Source organism: Callospermophilus lateralis, chromosome 7 (assembly GCF_048772815.1).
Source record: "Callospermophilus lateralis isolate mCalLat2 chromosome 7, mCalLat2.hap1, whole genome shotgun sequence".
NCBI classification, from domain to species: domain Eukaryota; kingdom Metazoa; phylum Chordata; class Mammalia; order Rodentia; family Sciuridae; genus Callospermophilus; species Callospermophilus lateralis.
Window position 1 is genome coordinate 92,352,386 of NC_135311.1, and position 23,099 is coordinate 92,375,484.

A 23,099-nucleotide genomic window follows, 5' to 3' on the forward strand; every position below is an offset into this window, starting at 1 on the left:
AAGATGACTAGAAAAGATGCTCTTCATGACATAGATAGAATGTCAAAAGTACAGGACAAAGAAAGAAGATTAAAATCGTCAAGAAATATAAGTGCCAAGTCACATTTAATAGCATACTTCTCAGCAGAAACTCTAAACGCCAGGAGAACATGATATATTTGAAGTTCTGGTATAAAAGAACTGCCAAACAAGATTGCTTACATAGCAAGATTATCCTTCAGAATCAAAGTTGAAATAAAGACCTTCCAATCTCAGCATAAACTAAGGAAATTCATGACCTCTAAACAAGCGTTACAAAAGATATTTAAGGAAATTCTACATCCAGAAGAGGAAGAAAGATAAACACAATCACAAGAGCATGTTAAAAAAATAAATCTCTCCAGAAGAGTAGACATGCAAATGAGAAATAGAAAAGAATCAAACATTATCAATACAGTAAACCATCAAACTTCTAAGATGAATACAAGAAAAAGAAATGGAACACAAAATATTGAAAACAACCAGAAGAAAAATAAAACAATAGGAGAACACACTGTATGTAAATGGTCTTAATTCTCTAATTAAAAGATACAGACTAGGGCTGGGGTTGTGACTCAGTGGCAGAGCACTTGCCTAGCAAGTGTAAGGCACTACATATAAATAAATTTTTAAAAAGTACATCAACAATTAAAAAATATTTTTAAAAAAGGTACAGACTAAATGGATTAAAAAACAAGACCCAACAATATGTCACTTGCAAGAAACACCTCACTTGTAATGAAAAACACACACTGAAAGGATAAAAAATGTTACTCCAAGCAAATGGAATGGGAAAGAAGTAGGAGTAGCTATACTTATATCTGACAAAAAGACTTTGACACAAAATCAGTTAGAAGAATAAAAAAGTCACTATAGATTGATCAAGGAAAAAATCATCAAGAAAATATAATGCGGGCTGGGGATGTGGCTCAAGCGGTAGCGCGCTCGCCTGGCATGCGCGGGGCGCTGGGTTCGATCCCCAGCACCACATATAAACAAAGATGTTGTGTCCGCCGAAAACTAAAAAATAAATATAAAAAATTCTCTCTCTCTCTTTAAAAAAAATATAATGATTATAAATACATATGCACTGATTGTCAAAGCAACCCAATTTTATAAAGCAAACACTACTAAACATAAAGGGAGAGATAGGCTCCAATACAATAATAGTGGTCAACTTCAATACCTGCTCTCACCAATAAATCATCCAGATAAGAAAATCAACAAAGAAACATCAGAGTTAAATTATACTATAGACCAAATACACCTAATAGACATCTACAAAATATTCCACCCAACAACTGCAAAATGCACATTCTTTTCATTGTCCCATTGCACTTTCTTCCAAAATTGACACATATTAGGCCACAACACAAGTCTAAACAAGTTAAAAAAACTGAAATAATTTCTTGCATCTTATCTAATTACAATGGAATGAAGCTAGAAATCAACAGCAAGAAAAAACCATGTAATTATACAGAACATACATTTATACAGAAAATTATACAGAATATATAAGCAGAGTGGAAATTTTAAAATTCCTTGAATCAAATAAAAATAGAAACACAACCCACCAGAACTGTGGGACACAGTGAAAGCAGTACTAAGAAGGAAGTTTATAACAACGAGTACTTACACCAGAAAAATACAGAGAGCACAAACGCATAACCTAATAATGCAAAAAGAACAAACCATCAAAATCAGTAGAAATAAATAAATAATAATCAGAGCAGAAACAAATGAAATAGAGATTGAAAGAACAATACAAAGGGGGCTGAGGATGTGGCTCAATGGTAGAGCGCTCAACTAGCACATGTATGTATATGTGTGTGTGTGTATATATACATATATATATATATGTATATATATATATATATATATATATAATTTTTAAAAGAACAATACAAAGGATCAATGAAAGAAAGAGTTTGTTGAGAAGAGTTTGTTGACAAACCTTTATCTAAACTAACCAAAAGTGAGAGCAGACCCAATTAAATGAAATTAGAGATGAAAAAGGAAACAGTCTAACAGATACCACTGAAATTCAAAGGATCATCGGAGAATATAATAACTACATAATATAAAAACTATATGCCGGGCTGGGGTTGTAGCTCAGTGGTAGAGTGCTGGCCTCACATGTATGAGGTCCTAGGTTCGATTCTCAGTACCACATAAAAATAAATAAATAAAAATAAAGATACTGTGTCCATCTACAACTAATTTTTTTTTTAAAAAAACTATATGCCAATACAGTTGAAAATACAGAAGAAATAGACAAATTTCTGGAAAGATATGGCCTACCAAAATTGAACAAAGGGCATATATAAAACTTAAATAGATCAATAACAAGTATTGAAATTGAAGCAGTAAATAAGAAGTCTTGGGAGTTGGAGGGAAGCCCAGACTGATAAATTCACTACTGAATTTTTCCAGACTTTTGAAGAACTAATACCAAATCTCCTCAAATTATTCCTCAATAATAGTTTGAGTAATTATAAACTCATTCTACAAAACAAATATTACCCTGTTACCCAAACCTGAAAAGACACTCTAGTCAGAGGCCATTATCAAAAATATTTTTTAAAAAAGAATAACAATAAATGTTGGAGAGGATGTTGGGTAAAATTAGACTCACACATTATTGGTGGAATTGCAAATTGGTATAATCACTCTGGAAAGCAGTATAGAAATTTCTCAGAAAACTTGAAATGGAATCACCATTTGACCCAGCTATCCCACTCCTTTGTATATACCCAAAGAACTTAAAATCAGCATACTACAGTGATGAATGTTTATAGCTGCTCAATTCACAATGGTAAAGCTGAGGAACCAATATAGGTGCCCTTCAACAGATGAATGGGTAAAGAAAATGTCACACACACACACACACACACACACACACAATGGGATATTACTCAGCCATAAAAAAGAATGATTTTATGACTTTTGCTGGTAAATGGATGGATCTGGAGCCTATCATGCTAAATGTAATAAGCCAATCCCCAAAACCCAAAGGTCAAATGTTCTCTGATACGAGGATTATAACATATACAAGGTGGGACGGGGGGAGGGGAGAAGAATAGAAATTCAGTGGATTGGACAAAGGGGAATGAAAGGAAGGGAGAAGGAATGGGGATAGGAAAGACAGTAGAATGAATCAGACGTAACTTTTCTATGTTCATATATAAATACACAACTAATGAAACTACACATCATGTACAGCTACAAGAATGGGATCCTAATTAGAATAATATATACTTCATGTATGTATAACATGTCAGAATGCACACTACTGTCATATATAAAAAGAACAAATTGAAAAAAAAAACCTGAAAAGACACAACAGAAGAAATATACATAACTCTGATGAACTCAGATGCAAAAATTCCCAGTAAAATACTTTCAAATCAAATCTGACAACATGTTAAAATGATCATATGCTAATCAAGTTGGTTTCATTCCAGGGATACAAAAATGGTTCAATATACACAAATCAATAAACGTAAATTGGCACATAAAAAGAATCAAGAAGGGGCTGGGGTTGTGGCTCAGTGGTAGAGCATTTGCCTAGCATATGTAAGGCTCGGGATTTGATTCTCAGCACTGCATATAAATAAATAAAGATCTATTGATAACTAAAAAATGTTTTTAAAAAGAATCAAGTATAAAAATCAAATGATCATCTCAACAGACACAGAAAAAGACTTTGATAAAATTCAAGATTCCTTTAGGATAAAAACCTCTTCATTTGGGTACTCCTAAGTTATGTCCTTTAAAATACATACAATTATTATCATAAATATTGTGCTTTCCTGAGTTTCTGTCTGTTGAATTCTCAAAACTGAGAGGGTGCTGGGAACTCCCAAATTTATAGCTAGTTGGTCAGGAGTGTGGGTGGCCTTGGAGACCCATTGAATTTCTGCCTGGGTCTGTAAAATGGGGCACTCATGTGGAGGACTGAGACTTTAACTTGTGGGGTTCATGTTAACATCAAGTAATTAATTCATGCTAGAACTAAATCACAGTAGCCAAGTGGATGTCAGGCCAGTTGGGATTGAAACAGAATAAACTTATTTAATATATTTATTCCAAACTTTAGTATTGAATATCAGGTCTCATTTCCTCACAATGCCAAAACAGACATTTTGTGTATATAAAGTACATTGTACATTTCAGAAGGTAAGTTATTACCAGAAAAAGAATATTAAATAAATATTCAATGTATATTAATAGTATAAAGATTGGCAAAATGCTTACAAAATAATAATGCTTTCATCACTGGTTACAGAGTGAAAGAATTTTACATCAGAAAAGGGAAGAACAAAAGAGGAAACAGACCTTTAGCACTTTTAACATAGTATTCTGCTAAAACTATTACACAGAAATATATTCTTTGTTGATAGAGGCTATAACAATGTAGTATGTTAATTATTACCACTTGTTCTACAAATTTATGTCAACTAAGAGCTAAATTGAAGTTTAATATTTAACATTTATTAATGGCAAAGAAATAGGAAACACATAAGCATGTTGTACTTACCCAAAATAGCCAAAATACATTATCACCTCAGATTATCTATTAAAATTCAATAACAAGTCTGGGAAAAATTATATATTTTAGACTAATTTAAGTGTGCTTTTTTTAACATGTAAATGTACTTTTTGAATGTAAAGCAGCTGTATTAACTTCAAGCCAACATTCTGCATTTAGTCAGGACATGTGGTACTTACCTGGTTTGACAGCTCGTTGTAGCTGGGGTTGTAGAAGAACTTGCAACATGGCGGGGTTGTTTAAACTTTTCATAATTTGTACTGGATTTGGCTCTGGAAGTAATCCCTTTTGATTACTGTGCATCTTCAGCAAATACAGAAATAAGAAACATTAGACCAAGCACAAAAGATGGAATTTTAAAAGCATTCTTCCAGAAATTCTCATTTGCCTAAGATCTATTGTCTCATAAACACAATCTGTTTTGTATATCTGCTGTACACTTGCTACCATTGTGCTCAATTACATGTTAAGATGTCCGTCAAACATCGGACATGAAATCCTCATAGACTCAGCTAAATTCCAATGGGCTTCAAGAAGACTAAAGATTAATAGAATAAATTTCTTTACAAAGTACAAATAGATGATGAGGGAATCTCAATTTGCTAACAAGGAGAAAACGTGTTGTTTTAACATGACTACTTTGAGGCTAATAGGAGAATCTTACTATATTGCTAATCGGAAGTTTAACAGTGTGGGCTGCCTCGCAAATAAGAATTTTCTTTTTTTTTTATTGGTTGTTCAAAATATTACAAAGCTCTTGACATATCATATTTCATACATTTGATTCAAGTGGGTTATGAACTCCCATTTTTACCCCGTATACAGACTGTAGAATCACATCAGTTACACATCCACATTTTTACATACTGCCATACTAGTGACTGTTGTATTCTGCTACCTTTCCTATCCTCTACTGTCCCCCCTCCCCTCCCCTCCCCTCCCATCTTCTCTCTCTACCCCATCTACTGTAATTCATTTCTCTCCCTTGATTTTTTCCCCTTTCCCCTCACATCGTCTTATATGTAATTTTGTATAACAAGGAGGGTCTCCTTCCATTTCCATGCAATTTCCCTTCTCTCTCCCTTTCCCTCCCACCTCTCGTCCCTGTTTAATGTTAATCTTTTTCTCATGCTCTTCCTCCCTGCAGAATTTTCTTATACTAAAAGATCTTTATTTCATTACCTTAATCCTCCAATTTGAGACTAAGAAGAACTGGCTTTGCATATATGTAATTGGTAGCTCCTTAAAAACAAAATTGTTTTCAGTTTTTAAAACCAGTGTGATATATGAGGATATTAAAATAAAAAGCAAACTGTAAACTTCTAGCCTGAGAAAACGGAGAAATGACAGGGACAACTGGGTCCTTCTCCAGGCAAGATACTGTGAAATTGAGAGGGAAAGGGAGAAACTGGCAAATGACCATTGAGAAATCCCCAGAGAGAGCCAAGGTGTGAAGGTAAACAGGAGCGAGAATGAGAGACCCTGGACCTGCACAGGGTGATTCAGGGAAGGGCATTTGAGTTTTTCAGTGGTGCAGTTCCCTCTGCACTGCCTTTAGGGAGCATGGCTCTCCTGACCAGCACAGCAGGGCAGGAAAGAGCAGCACTGTCCCAGTGACAGCCAGAGGACCAATGACTCAACAACTGGGAGCACACCAGGACAGGGACAGTGGGGACCAAATAATGCTAGTGTGGGCAGAACAGCTGGTCAATGAAAACCTCGTTCCCATATACCCAGCCTTCTCAGTTCCTCCCTCGCGCACCCACAGTGCAAGGTAGAACAGTTTCAATGGAGGAAAGCAGAACTGAGTGCAAGACAGGGAGGGGAGAAGCAAAGAGGTTCTTGCAGGGCTGTCTGGCTGGGGTGGGAAGTGGACCTGGCCAAATGTGAATGGTGAAAGCAGAGCATCTCTGCCCTGAGGTCCCTGCCTGCCTTCCCTAGACCCTAGCCTAAGTCCCATATTTACCTCTCCCTGTCTATTCCTTCTCCCATAAACTATTTTTTTTGGGGGGGGGCAGGGCAGATTAAACCTAGGGTCTTATGCAGCATATGTTCTCCACTGAGCTACACCCCCAGCTCCCACACCCCGCCCCATTTTATAAACACTAACATACAAGGAAGCTGATAGCTGCCTCCAGGAAATATGTGTTCATAGGAGACAGCAACTAGACACTTAGGAAACAGAGCTGCTCAAAATAAAGGCAAAAAACTGGATTGCTTATAAGAAAGAAAGCAAAATCAATGAATAAGAAATAACAAGAAAGTCTAAAAAGAAAATGAATTTTTATTAATAAACATGAAGCAAAGCCATGCAGTTATAAAGACTAACTGGTGAGCAATAGTGGGTATGAAAATATAAACACTGAGAAAAATAAAAGCGGCTCTCATTTACTATAGACTTGGCATTGTTCTAAGCACTTCACGTGGGTTAGATTACTCATTCTTTGAAAACAATTCTATAAGTTGGTATTATTATCCCCATTCTATAGATGAGGAAGCTGAAGAAATTCATAAAGCATTATTCTTAATCTCCATTGTATGATTTAACATGAATAAAATAGTAGAAAAATATGTACATATATATGATTAAAAAATAAAACAGTGATCTAAACGGTCAGGTTAAAGAAATAGAAAGTACAAGAAAACAAGTATAAGCAGGGGACAGAGGTAGAAGTGTCAACGCCTACATAAAAGGAATCCTGTAGGAGAAAATATGAAGGAAATCTCTGAAGAAATGACAACTGAGAATATCTCATTATTAAAGAACATTAAAGACCACAGAATGGAAGGGTTTACAATGTCCCAAATAGGATGTCCAAAAGAAAAAAAGCCCATCTTTTCACATTTCTTGGCATGAGATTTATGGACATCAAATCTAAAGAAAAACTGCAAAAAGCTTCCAATATGAAAGAGCATACCTCCAAATAAATAAGGATCAACATCAACTCCTTTCTCAAGGCACCTGCACTAGACGCAGGGAGATGATGAACTTGTATTTTCCAAGTAGTACAGGAGAAAAGCTCTGGACCTAGACTTTTGTATTTAGCTAAGTTACTATTTAAATATCAGAAAGAAATGAAAATGTTCTCAACTATACAAGTTATCAGAAGGGTTTCCCACATGAATACCTCTTTCAAAATGTCCTTGGAAGAAGTACTCTGGCGAGAAAAGAAATAAATGTAAAACAATATTGCCTGTTATGTGAAAATTAATCTATGTAATTATCATTTTAATCTTGTTTACTAAAGATAGGGTCATAAAACAATAAAATAATATTAAAGACAACTCTAAAGTAAAAACGTAGACAAAAATATGGTGGCAGTAGGGCAGGATGGAGGAAATGAGTGCAGATGAGAATGATCTCAGTAGAAGACAGAGTACCGGTGAATCTGGGAGTGCTCTTTAAGGATTCAGGGACCCCCCAGGAAGATAAAGATAGACTGTGTAGCTCTCAAACCAGAAGAAGAAAGACTTATCTATCCAATAGAAGGAAAGGGAAAATAAAGGGAGTTATGTACCTAAAACAACATATGCAGAAAAAAATGGCAATATAAACCAAAAAGAAGTTGTAGCCATTGCAACATCAGACAAAAATTTTCAAGGTTAAAAAAAAAACAAAACCCAAATGAAACCACAAATATTGACAAAGTGATTGATATGATTATGAACAAATGTGTACCTAATAATATATACCCAAATACATTCTATATATCTCATATATACATAGCAACAACTGACAGACTAAGGAGAAAAATCAACAATTATATATGAAAAATTCTAATATATTCCTCTGATATACAAATCAAGCAGATAAAAAGAAGTAAACATATTGAACATTCAAATGAAAGTTAATGAGAATGAACTGATATGAACTGATATTTATATACATATATCTATGTTCACACACATTCATAACCCACAAGCATAGAGCTTGAGTGGCTCTGAGCACAGGTGGATCCACTACCCATCAGGGCCCCAAGACCACAACATCCCTTCCTCCCCAAATCAACATTAGAGATTAAGTTCTCTAACCTTAATCAATACAATTAGAAATCTGTAGCAGAAAAATAGCTTGTCAAATTCCTAATTTGTTATAAACCAAAACTATGCATATTAATTAAGCTTTGAGTTTAAAAGGAAATCATAATAAAAATTGAAACATTCATAATTTAAAAGTTATGACATGGAAGTATAGCATTAGTTAGAAGGAAATGTACCTTAACTGCATTTATCAGAAAATAAAGAGACTGAAAAAAAAAAAAATTTTTTTTAAAAAGAGTTAAGCATTGACATCAGTAAAGATGGGTAAACATATTCTCTTTCTCCCTTCAAAAAAAAAATGGAGAAAAGCAAATCTAAAGAATAAAGAAATAAGGAAATCATAAAGGCATAAATAAGCAAAAGAGAAAATTTTGAAATGATGAATATAACAAAAAATATTACTTTGAAAAAAACAGATCTTTTATAAGCCTAATCAAGGATCAAAAGGAAAATGCAAATAAATAAAATATAGAAAGAAATGAGGAAACCAGACAGGATGTTTTAAAAATAATAAATTATATGTCAATAATGTTGAAAGCTTAGATAAAATTGATAAATGTATAGACTACACTCAAATGTGAAATATGGCACAGAAAAAATAAAAACTAAAATATGTAACTATCCATAGATGAAACTTATGTGGCAATCAATGAGTCATTTTGGAAGAAGCACAAGGACTAGGCTCACATGGATTTATTTGTTTATTTTTGTTTCTTTGTGTGTACTGAGACTTGAACTCAGAGGTGCTCTGTCACTGAGTTATACCCCTGGCCCTTTTTATTTTTTGAGACAGGGTCCTGCTAAGTTACTGAGGCTAGCCTTGAACTTGTGATCTCCTCCCTCAGTCTTCCAAATACTTAGGATTATAGGTATGCCTGGCATCCCATGATTTTATAGACATACCTGTTTATACAAGCTGATCTATGAGAAAGAAAAGGAGCAGGTAGAAAAGTACTAAAATCATTTTATAAGATCAGTGTTATCTTAATCCAAAAAATAAGAATGGTACCAAAAATTTAAGTGTGTTCAATTTATGAGTGCATGTGTACACCACGTATCAAATAAAATAATGTCAAATCAAATCAAACAATGCATTGAAAAAATGATATTATCAATTAAGGTTTACAATAAAAGGGTGGTTTATATAAGACAATGTGATTGACCACATTAGTGAGCTTGTGAAGAAATCACACAATTATCTCAAAAACTGTAGAAATAGTTACATAAAATTTAATCTCTATTTATGATTTTAAAAAATCTCAGAAACTTGATAAAAAAATATGTACCGCAAACCTATAGCAAACACCAGTGATAACTTACTTTGTGTGTGTGTGGCACTGGAGAATGAACCCAGGCCAGGGGTTCACAAGAGTAGCTGGGATTACAGGTGTGTATCATCCTTCCTGACATATAATTTACTTTTATGACTGAAAAATATTTATGATTTCTGTCAGTGTTATCAATCATAAAGGGTAGGTCATTCTAAGGAATTAGAATTGGGGCAGGCATTAGAGAATATGCAGAAAGAAAATGACATAATGTAATTTGAGGATAAGAAAGATCACTTTGGTGCACTGTGGAAGAGGGATTAGAAGGCACACTCATACATTGCTGGTGGGACTGAAAATTGGTGTAACCAATCTGGAAAGCAGTATGAAGATTCCTTAGAAAACTTGGAATGGAACCACCATCTGACCCAGCTATCCCACTCCTCGGTATATACCCAAAGGACTTAAAATCAGCATATTATAGTAACATGGCCACATCAATGTTTATAGCAGCTCAATTTACAATAGCTAACCTGTGGAAGTAATCCAGATGCCCTTCAATAGATGAAAGGATAAATAAACTACGGTATATATACACAATGAAATATTACTCAGCATTAAAAGAGAATGAAATTATGGCATTTGCTGGTAAATGGATGGAGTTGGGAGAATATCATGCCAAGTGAAGTAAGTCAATCCCCCAAAAAACAAAGACCAAATGTTCTCTCTGATAAGTGGATGCTGATCCATAATGGGGGAGGGCATGGGAAAAACAGAGGAACTTCGATTGGGCAAAGGAGAAGGAGGGGTGGGAGAGGGGCCTGGGGATAAAAAAAGATGGTGGAATGAGATGGGCATCATTATTCTAGGTACGTGTATGACTGCACATATGGTGCGACACTATATTGTGTATAACCAGAGAAATGAAAAGTTGTGTACAAGGAATCAAAATGCATTGTTTTGTCATATATACCTACTTAAAATAAATTTTAAAATGGGGAAAAAAAAGAAAGAAAGAAGAAAGAAATCCCTGTTGATGTTTTGTTTTTAAAGTTTATTTTTTAGTTTTCGGCGGACACATCTTTGTTTGTATGTGATGCTGAGGATGGAACCCAGGTCGCACGCATGCCAGGTGAGCGTGCTACCGCTTGAGCCACATCCCCAGCCCCTCTCTGTTGATTTTAATGAGAGCAAATTTACTTGATTAGGGTAGGCAGAAGCTACATTGCATTAGACTGAGAAAAAAATGGAAAATTAAGAAATGGTGACAAGGAGCAGGACCTTTTTGTTAAATAAGCTCTGGTTATATGGTTATAAAGGCCAATATCTGGACAAGGCTTTTTTAGGGAAAAGGCTTGTTGATGTTTATAGCAGATGGGATGGAGCTACTGAAGCAAGTAAAAATAAGTAGAAAGGCAATGATCAAGGGCCCCGAGGGTGGGGGCACAGTCATAAGCCCCTGCTTGGCCAGGAGAAAGCATAGCCCTACCTCCAAGAGGGCAGAAATATTTACCGGCTTTGTTTACTGGAGAGTACTAAACATCTCTGAGTGCATGTCGCGAGTACCCTATAAGTACTTGTGGAACAGATGCTATAGTTCAGAGAAGGAAGCAGGAACTTTGGGCATGGATAAGAAAAGATGAAGGAATGCATTCAACACATGGCCTCCATATTTCTATACAGTAGGAACCATGATCACTGGGCAGAAACAAAAAAAAAGCAGGAACAGAGTGCAGGGTTTAGGTAGTTTCTGTTAAAATGGAAAAGAGCTGATAAGAGACAAGCTGAAGATTTGCTGGGGCGAGGGCAGCTATAACTACATGTCATTCATCCATAATGGCATCAACCTACCCAGTTGTTTGTTTTTCTCAAAGAGGACACAGGGCCCCAATTTCCGAAGTAGGCAACCGGACAAACTGAGTTTTAAACTCAGCAAATCTATCGCAATGAATAGATAACTTAACCAGAGGAAAGGAAGTTGAATGAATGTCTGAAGTCGTGACTTACATAAGGATATAAGAATGAGAACCTCTAAGGGGGATCAGGCTGAGTCAAAGAGGGTAGGAAGGGGGTGGGAGATGTGAGAGTAGAAGCCTAAGAACAAGAGCTTGTCCAGTCTTCTAATTTCCTCTCTCCAGCTCATCTACACATAAACCACTTTCAGATTAATCTCCAGATGGCTTATCTTTGATTCTGTCACACCTTGTTTATTTAAGTTCTAAAATGCCTATCAAATTCAACCTAAATTCTTTGAGTACTCCACATAGTCCCTGCTTGGGCTTCAACCTATACCTCTCTATAGACCATGTACCACTCTCCAAGCATGTAAATTCAGCTCAGACTACTGCTGGAACAGTTTTTCCCACCTAGAGTGACCACTCCTTGCCTCCTGAGGGGTCCCAGATCTAGCAAGTAAAAATACAGGATGTTCAGTTAAATTTGGAGTCAGATACACAACAAATAATTTTTAATATAAGTATGACTCATGTAAAATCTGTATTTGGCAATCCTATCCTCCACCCCCATTAACACATGTCAATATCTCATCCGCTCTTGAATGTCACCTTCATCATGCAGTCTTCCCCAATTTCCTTCATTGAATCAACAAATACTTGCTGAGCCCTAGGGTGAAAATTGTGAAGATACAGTCTCTGAGATCTCTAAGGAACTTTGAGGCTACAGAAGTAGAGAGGGAAATAAGTAGAACAAAGAAGTAAGTACAATGTGCCTTGTGAGGAAAAGAGGAGACCTTTGCTATGGATGCTTATGAACACTTGTTGAAAAAGAGGCATTTAAAAACTCACAAAGGGAATGGGGATGTGGCTCAATGGTAGAGTGCTTGCCTATCACGCATGAGGCCCTGAGTTCAATCCCCAGCACTGCAAAGCAAACAAACAAACAAAACTCACAACAGAAGAGCAACTCAAATATGAGCTGAATGAATGAAATTCCTTCAAAAATACACTTTACTAAATACAATTTCTTGTGTTTTGTTTTGTTTTGTTTTTGTTTTTGTTTGTCTGTTTGGTTTTAGGTACTGGGGATTGAACCCAAGAGCACTCTACCACTGAACTACATCCCAGGTCCTTTTTTATTTTTGTTTTGAGAGAGAGTCTTGCTAACAAGTCCTGGCTGGATTTGAACTTGCAATCTTCATGTTTCAGCCTCTGGAGTACCTGGGATTATAGCTGTGCATCACCAAGTGGACTCAATTTCTTTTTTTGTAACAATTTCTGGCTTGATTTAATGAAGATACCAGTTAGCCAACTTTTAAAAAAAAAAAGATGAATATCTTCAATGTAATAGAAATATAACAATGGTCCAATTAAAGCTCATTACTTTGGGTAGACTAGATAGATTATGATAGTATTAGAGGGGGCTGGGGTTGTGGCTCAGTGGTAGAGCGCTTGCCTAGCATGTGCAAGGCACTGGGTTCGATTCTCAGCACCACATATAAATAAATGAATAAAATAAAGATCCATCAATATCTAAAAAGAATTTAAAAAAAAAGAGATAGTATTAGTATGTTCTATATCCTAAAAAAGAGGGGGAAAAAATCCTGCTTACCACACGTTGAGCCGCTATCAATGCTGCTAATGTACTTCGTCCAGGCGCTCCTGGGGCACAGAAGGAAACCTGGACTTTGCTTCCCTTGACGGTCATGCCATCTGCTGCTTGCTGAACCTCTTCAGCATGCTCTGCAGTGTGATACTCAACCACTGCAAAGCCACCAACATAGCTACCTTCATCCTGTGCAAGCTGACAATAATACATTTTATTAAAAGGGAATTTTGATGTTGACTTAGAAACATTAACTTACAATAAATAATTTTCAAGTTCAAGAACATTTATACATATTAGCACATGATGCTGATGAAGATAATGTTTTCTTTTTCTATGAAAATGAAAATTTACTCACTGCTCAGATACACTCCTTCCTGAAGACAGGAAGATAAAACAGGGATCTGTCAACTTTTTGATTTTCTAATTGATTTTAACAGTCAATGCTCAAATGATAATAATCACTAAAGAGTAAGAAAAAATATTTTTAAGAAAAAAATTTAATTTATAGGAAAACATGGGGACACAATAATGAAAGCTTTCTTTAAAACAAAACTCACTGGATATATGGACAATGAAACACACCAAAGAATTACTGGAACACATGTCAACGTAAAATAAAATTAGTATTTTCAGGAGCAGAAAGGTAGGAGGAAGCATTCAACTTGTAGTTCAGCAGTTTAGGCAGATTCCAGCAATCTGGTCAAGTATACCAGATTTATTTCTAAAAATCGTGCCCCAGGTTTGTTAAAATACCATATGTAACACACAACCTTTATTTCTGAAGGTAACCTAAGTAAACGGCTGCCTTTAGAACTTGATTTATTTCTAGTCACCCACCTGTAGGAGTGTAAGGGAAGAGACTAAAGTCCTGGATCTGTAAAGACTGGCACAAAGAGCAAAAATAAGAACAAAATAAGACACTCCAATGTTTCTAAGTTTTGAACATGAATGAATCATCTTACATACATTTATGCTCAAAGGGATCAATGTGACAACTTCCAGGTTTGTGTGTCTTTGAGAAGACACGCTGACAGCACTTCTCTGTGTTTGGCATCTCAGATATTATTAGAAATAAATCGCTTCTTAGTTCTTTTCAGTCTCCTTTATTTTTAAAATTAACTGTCTTCTACTTTCTGGTATACCTAGACCAAATTTCCATCGTTCCTTCATGTGCTTTATTCCCTTTAAAACTGTCTTCAAGTGTCTTTGTCTCCATGAACCATTTTACAATCACGTGGGGAAAAGTGAAGATGCATACTCCTTCCCAACAACTCTGTTCTCATGATCCAAGCCAGAACTTCAGGTCACCAATCCCTTTGGTCTCCTGACTGCAGTGACTGTGTCTTTCACGCTGTGTGTGTCAACTTACCATGTACTAGGCCTCAGTTAACAGGCCCACGGAAAAGAAAGCATTCTGACATTTTTTTTAAGTATTTATTTTTTAGTTGTAGTTGGACACAATACCTTTATTTTATTTACTTATTTTTATGTGGTATTGAGGATCGAACCCAGGGCCTCGGTGCTAGGCGAGAGCTCTACCGCTGAGCCACAACCCCAGCCCTGACATTGTTGTTTTAATAATTTTTTTTGAAAACTTTAAAAATACCATTTACTATTTCTGTTTCATTATGATGAGCTTCCTTCCTTCACAATATGTAATATCATTTTAAGTCTTTCAAATGACAAAATCATTTTAACTCCATGGCATCAGTAGTTTTAGAGAAGAATATTTCAGCTCAAAGAAAGCCATTCAAAGATATAATGGTTTGACTTGCAGTCTAGTTAATTTTCCACTATTTTGAAGTATTTGAAAAGCTAAATGGTCACTCAAAAATATTACAGCAAACATTTTCTATTAGTGTAAAGCATGACTCAATAATCTAGCTGTAAACTAGCTGTCAACTCTGGGGTTCATAATTCAAACATAATGAATCATGATTGGCATTTCCCCTCATATTTGCCTCAAAGCCTCAACTAAAGTTATAAAGAATTATGTATGGCTACAGGATGATATTGCTATAATTCTTAGTTCACAAGAATATCATATCAATAAGCCAATCAACTTTTAATAACTGGACAATGATAAAAGTTTATAATAAGGGGCTGGGTTGTGAATAAGCAGTAGAGATCTTGCCTAGTCTGTGCGGGGTGCTGGGTTCAATCCTCAGTGCCACATAAAAATAAAATAAAGGTATTGTATCCAACTATAACTAAAACAAAATATTTTTTTAAAAAGTTTATAATAAAATATTCTAATTTTATAAAATTCTTGAATGGTTTCTTTGATGCTTATATTGGGATTGGAGGGGTGGAAATGTAAGAAAAAGGATGGTAGCATTAATCATATTTATGTACATACATATATTACTAAAAACAAAAAAATGTATAGCCAAAATATATATATATATCTGTATCTGCATGATCTTGCTCATATTCAGAATCTAAAAAAGCTGAAATTCTAGAATTAGAGAGAAGAATGATAGTTAACAGCAGGTGAGACAATTGCAATGTGTGATTGAAGAAATGCTGGTTAAAAGATACAAAACTTAAAGAGATAGGAAGAATAAGTTCACTGTTGCACAACATGGTGGCTATAGTGGACAATATATTATTGAAAAATGGTAAGAGAGTGGATGTTTAGTGTTCTTATAACAAAAAATGACAATCACGGGAGCTGGCAATGTAGCTAAGTGGTAGAATGTTTGCCGGACATGCACAAAGTCCTGGGTTCAATCCCCAGCATTATAAAATAAGTAGATAAACAAATATTTTTTTAAAATATTTTAAGTAATGCATATTATAATTAGCTAGATTTACTCACTTCGTAACATATATATACTTTAAGATATCATGTTATACCTGATGAACATATGTAATTTTATCTGTCAAGTTAAATACACACATACACGCATTCTCCAATTTCAAAATTTCTATTGCAATAGTAAGAATTCAACAAATGTAAGATTAAAGGAAAATGGGAAGAAAAAAGAGGGAAGGAGGGAAGGGAAAGAGCATGGAAGAAAAGGGAAGGTAGTAAAAAAGAAAAAAAATGAAGACAGGAAACAGGAATAATTGATCAGTTGCTATCAAAAATCAGGAAGGGAAGGAGTTTTTACACAGTATATATTCTCTCTATTTATTAGGATATGTTGAATTTTACTATTATAAAGCGCTTGACATTTCTCACCAGTGCTGTTAGTTTTCAGGATCTTCTCTAAATGTCTCACCTCCATGACTCCATTAAGATATAAGTATGCACTACTTTTAAACTTCATGATATTTTTCTATACTCCATTATATCACTCTTCATACATCATGTGCAATTACTTGCCTACATGTCTTTCTCCTCTACAGAATTTTGAGGAAGAGAGAGAGAGAGGGGTGGGGGGAGGGAGGGAGAATATCCTTCTATTCTCTGCATTTTGGGCACTTGGCATAGAATCTGGCACAGAGAAAGTACTAACTTAAGAGTTGGATAAACAAATTGATGAATCAACACATGGTTGGACAAATGGATGGGATGAGGAGGGGAATGAGCAAGCCATGGATTTGCTAAGGCATACTTAACTACACACAGTATAGTTTGGCCCTTGAACAGAAGGAATTGACTTAAAATTTCACATGTGATTAAAGTCTTCCTTATAGACTAGAACAGAATCAAATTATCCATTGTAATATTCATACAGGTATGAAAAATAAATGTTTGAGTTTACACAGGAGATATATACACAGATATTTCTAGGTGAACTCCTAAAAATACATACCTGGCAAAACACAGGCTTATGGATACTGGAAAAAAATTGCAATAGCTCTTCTGAATCCCTGTAGTCACTAGGGAGTTTGTCTATACAAAGGCACTTAGAATGAATGAGCTCTGAGGCCAATAGATTAACATCCATCCATTGTGCAAAGAGTGCTGATGCTCCCAACTGTTTACCCAATAGTTCCAATCTAGCCTTTGCAGCAAAGTCCTTTTTCATGTATTCCACAAATCCATAGCCTTTGGAATGGCCAGTAACTTCACTGTAGACCAGAAAACATCTCTCAATATTTCCGTAAGTACGAACAAGTTCTTCAAACTCTTCTAATGTGAAAGAAATGGGCAAGTTGGTAATACACAGCAAAGCATCGGTGGGCTGGAGTTGAACTATCAAGTCTTTGCCTCGAAAAGAATATTGATGAAACATCTGAATTGCACTCTGGGCTTGTTCTCCATTCAATAAGGTAACAAAAGCTGGAAGATAATAATAAAGTGAATTAAAGAGTTTTCTAGGCTAGTGTTTTCCAATTTTTTTTACTGTGACCCACAGTAAGAAATCCATTTTATGTTCACGCACAATTTTTCTGAAACATAATTATCATGAAATTATACCCCTGTTATATGAAAAGCACAAAGCACTAATTTTTTAAAGTTCTATTTCACAGTTTTCTTAATGCTGACATCTCACTAAACTACTTCCATGGTCAGTTGTTCAAATAGAAAGTATGGAATTATATTAGGAGTTCCATTGTAAAGTCCTACCATATTCTAAGAGTTTTTTTTTTTTTTTGGTAATCTCCTCCAAAATATAGAGATATAATTTTTCCCTAACAATTTGTGATACAAAAATCTTATGAAGTCTTCGTAAAAAACAAAAACAAAAAACCACAAAGGTATAGCAAAAAGACCAACTGCCCAGAGGAGAGCCAGTTCTCACCAACTCATGTATGTATTTTCTTAAAATAAGATTACTTAGGTTGAAACAACCCACAAATGTATATAATTTGGTATACTTTTATGAATAATATCTAATGAAAAGATCACATGATTTTGATCTTAGACAAATAGCCTAGTTTTAAATTTGATAAAACAATAAAAAACTGTCCTTTCTACCTAATGAAATAATTCCAGCACCAAACAACAAATTGATATGATAATTTATACAATATAGCTAGGTATGGTAGAGATTCCATCAACTAAGGAGGCTGAGGCAGGAGGATCGTAATTTGAGGCCAGTCTCAACAACTTAGCAAAAATCTTGTTTTAAAATAAAAATTAAGAAAGGGCTGGGGTGTAGCTTAATGGTAGAGCACCACTAGGTTCAATCCCTTGTACCACCCCCCCAAAGTAATTTAAACACAAGGTTCTAAATCAATGAAAAAAAATCATACAATGTATATCTATTAAAATTTTAGCCATGTTATTTATCTATTTTTCTAATAAAGTAAAAATATTTTGAGCAACTTTCTAAGAAAATTGGAAAGCCCCACACTAAAAGAAATAACACAGGACAATTCATAAGTTACAAATAAGTTGCTCTAAAGAAAGTTCCTCCGGGGGCTGGGGATGTGGCTCAAGTAGTAGCGTGCTTGCCTGGCATGCGTGCAGCCCGGGTTCGATCCTCAGTATCACATACAAACAAAGATGTTGTGTCCGCCAAAAACTAAATAATAAATATTAAAAATTCTCTCTCTCTCTCCCTCCTCTCTCTCTCTCTCTCTCTTTAAAAAAAAGAAAAAAAAAAAAAGAAAGTTCCTTCCTCTCCCGCTCTATTGGAAATATACAGTGGAGTTGCTCTATATAAGCATTTAATTTACCCAAATTCAATTAGAACAGCATGATAATGAGTTGTATATAGAAAATATGTATAAAGCAAGAAAGGAAGAAAGAATTTAAATAGCCTGGGTAATTCTGCCTGTCATTTCAATCTGTTCTTCCCTCAGCTGGTCTTCGTGCCCACGTAGGTGGCTCGAAGTGTGAGCATCTCACCACACTGAATGTGAAGCTAACATTTAAAAAACACATCTTTCATTTAACATGGTCTCCAAATGCAAGGAAATCATTGCCAATGGAAAAGCCAATGCTTTCAACACTAGAGAAAAAATAGCTTTTCCATACTTATTGAGAGAATATCTCTTGGTTTCCAACACCCTTTTTAAATGGCTTAAGTTATTTTGATTTTGTATCTTTTTTCACCTCTTATGTTGATATAAAATATCATCTAACTCAATTTCCTTAAAACATGCAAATAAGTCAACCCAAAGTTTGTAAATACTGGTTATGTTCCTAATATCAGCCATAAAATCATCAGCTCATGTGTGATTTGAATTCTCAAGGCATTTGGAACTGTTTATTATTCCCCCCTGCTTTTTTTTGTTTTTGTTTTTTTGGGGGGTACCAGGGACTGAACTAAGGGGCACTCAACCACTGAGTCATATCCCTAGCCCTATTTTGTATTTTATTTAGGGACAGGGTCTCACTGAGTTGCTTAGCACCTCACCTTTGCAGAGGCTAGCTTTGAACCTGCAATTCTCCTGCCTCAGCCTCCTGAGCTGATGGGATTATAGGCATGTGCCACTCACCCAGCTAACATTCCCTTTATTAATTTCCTTGGTAAACTCTTTCTTGGGTCATACATGGGTAACCTGTCTGAGTACTCCTTCCTCTGTTTCCTTTGTTACATCTTTCTCCTCTGTGCATAGCTACAAGGTAGCTCTCCTTTGTGTTCTTCCTGGCAGATTCACACACAGAAATACCTGTGTGCCTGTATCCAGCAGCTTCAGGCTATTGAGTCCCTCTTCTCTCCTGCTACACCTTCTTTCCTTGGGGCAATTGAGTCTCCTCCCATTTATACAGTAGTATGTGACAAATACCATGTTAGGCACTGGAAATGCACTGGTGAATAAAACAGGTACGATTCCTTTCAACATAGAGCTTACACTCTAATAGGGAACATGAAATGTTTAACAATGAGTTACAAATGTGGTGTCATCAGAGGGGAAGTAGGAAGGACCACGGGAGCAATTAAATACAGCAAATAACCCAGTCTGGAGGCCCAAGAGGGCATCCTATACTCTAATAATTCCCAAACCAATGTCAATATTTTTAATCTTCAGTTATACACACACACAGACACACACACACACACACACACACAGGCACACACGCACACATGCACACACCTGACTGTCCAAACATTACTCATGATCTTCATCTTATTGCCACCAAGCAAAATGAAAACAAAAACTCAATTACTGATCCTCTTCCTTTGTTCCTTATTTTAGCTGGTGACCTCACACTCACAAATCCGAAACCCGGGAATCCCCCTAGACCTGTCTCCTTCATCTCCCACATAAAATGTTCTCGAATTCCACCCTTATTCAATAGGTCTTGAATCCATCCTCTTTTCTTTGTTCCTCTAGCTTTTCCTCTTTTTAATCCTTTTTCCACAGATGACAATAGAGCACTCTCAAAACAGAAGCTTAACTGTGTCTGTTTACTGCCCGAACTGCAATGGTTTGGTATTACCAAGGCAGCCGGAGCCCAGCTCAGCCAACAAGCCCTTCTAGCGAAGCCTGCCCCAGTCTGACTCCAGCCTTGATAGCTGCCCTAGTCCCTCCCCTCCCCACGCTGTTCTTTATTCTCTGACAATACTGAATTATTTGTAGGTCCTGTAAACATCAGGTTGTTTCAGGCATCTTATACATTACACATGTAGTTCATCTTGCTGCAAGAGCCTTCCCTGTATCTTCAGCTACTTGGCTGAGTTTCAAATTCAGCCCAGGGACTGCTGCACCATGGCCTCCAGGAAGCCTTCCCTGAAGCTCTCTCCCAGCCAGAGTTCGCCATTCCTGGTTTTCCGATACCTGTGCATTTTGAACTTTGCTTGAATTGTTGCATAAATTACTAATGACTGTATCCCCACCAACTGCCACAGTCATGACACCTAGATAAATGAATAAATGCATGCATCCAGAGAGCGACAATACATTTAAAAACTGACAATCTCTTATTTTTTTTTTTTTTCTCCTTTGGGTATCTGCATTTACTCAACCCAAATATGAGATTTTATGGTAGAAATTAAATGTCATAAGCAAATTTAAAATTTCAAGCAGTAGGAAAAAAGGTCACTTTTGTTCTTATATAGCTTCTTCCATGTTTTTCAAAGATCATAAATTCACTAAAAGCAATAATTTTTTTTCTCACATTGACTCTGGTGGAAGTGGCAGATGTCATTTTAAAAAGAAAAGCTTATAAGGGATTTCAGGATTAATTCTCTTATGCTTTTCCTGTGTTAAATATTCCACAATTGGTCCCAACTCTTAGACAAGTCATTGCTTGCTCACTATTAACTCATTATTGGGATAAATTTGATGGAAAGCACTCCAAACATTTTCCCCTAAAGTATCCTATTTTAGTTTAGTATGGCACCACCCTACTTGGTGCTGGGCTTGAACCAGGGCTTCACAAATACTAGATAAATACTCTACCCCTGAGCTACATCCCCAGCTCTCATGTTTGTATTTTAATACAATCATTTCCTCATATATACTATAGAAAGCTCTGGTTGATGGGTTATAGTTTATAAGTGTCAGCATCTTTTATCAATCTACTTATTTATTATATGTTTCTACAGATACCATCATTGCTACTGAAATCCAAGGAAACACCATTTAATACAATTAATGCATTTCTTTGTTGTGTTATTTTAGTGGGTGACTTAGGGCTTACAGTGCATCTTCAACCTATCACAGTCTACTCTCAAGTAATATTATACACTTCATGTATAGTACAGGAGCTTGACAACAGTGTACTTCCATGTCCCCCACACCAGTCTTTGTATTATCACTATTACACATCTTATTTCTACATGTGTTATAAATTTCAAAATAGTGTTATTTCTACTCTAAAAAGTCCGCCATCTTTTACATAGACTTAAATATTAAGAAAAAGTCTTTACCAACATAATGGGTACCATATCTAGTATTTTTTTTTTTTTTTTGTGTGTGTGTGTGTGTGTAGTTCCAGATTTTTGTCTAGTATCATTTTTCTTCCTGCTTGGAGAACTTTCTAAAATATTTCCTACAATGCATGTTTGATGACAATTATTTCAATATTATTGTATGACTGAAAAATATCTTCATTTTACCTTCATTTTTAAAAGATTTTCAATGGGTAAAGCATTCTATACTATTTTTATTTTCAAGAAAGGAAAAAAAATGTTGTCCTGAGCCCTTCTCATTTGTATGGTTTCCTCTGTGTCATTTCCTGTGATCATCTTTATCTTTGTTTCTCTAAACATCTTTTCCTTCCCTGCTTTTAAGAATTCTTCTTTATTGTGAATTATAAGCAATTGATTGCAATGTGCTTTGTAGTCCTCTTTATACATTTGTGCTTGGGGTTCAGTTTATCAGCTTAGAGTTTTCACCAAATTTAGAAAATTTTCAGCCATTAATTCTTTATATGCTTCTATCAGTTTTCCCATTGCCACCACCACCCTTTTGGGGGATTCTAATTACTCCAGTATGAGGACTTCTTGAAGTTGTCCCACAGTTCACTTATAAAATAGTTCATATTTTACAGTCTTTTTTATTCTTTGTTTCATCTTTGATAGTTTCTTTTGTTACCTTTAAGTTCACTAACCTTTCCTCTGCTATGTCTATCCCACTCCTAATTGTAGTTTTCATCTTTGGGACTATGATTTGGTAAATTTTTAAAAATGCCTCTACTTCACATGCTCAATCCTTATTAGAACTTCTTGTACCTGTAGAACCCAGTTATAAAAACTGGCTTAATGTCCTTCATTAATTTATCTGCATCAATTCCAGGTCAGTTTTGAATAATGTTTCTCCTCATGATGGTTTGTATCCTCTTTTCTTTTTAAAAATCTTTTTAA

The 23,099-nt window shown here is 35.5% G+C and overlaps 1 protein-coding gene across 4 annotated transcripts in view; it reads right to left on the reverse strand.

Moving 5' to 3' along the window:
• The window catches only part of Raver2 (ribonucleoprotein, PTB binding 2), an 87,358-nt gene that overhangs the window by 38,604 nt on the left and 25,655 nt on the right, over positions 1–23,099 (reverse strand). For all 4 annotated transcript variants that reach the window (XM_076860246.2, XM_076860247.2, XM_076860245.2 and 1 more), the window contains exons 3-5: positions 17,208–17,677; positions 13,447–13,638; positions 4,750–4,873 (exon numbers count right to left, since the gene is read on the reverse strand). In XM_076860246.2, the coding sequence (XP_076716361.2) occupies positions 4,750–4,873; positions 13,447–13,638; positions 17,208–17,677 (786 nt within the window). The remainder of the gene's footprint in view (positions 1–4,749; positions 4,874–13,446; positions 13,639–17,207; positions 17,678–23,099) is intronic.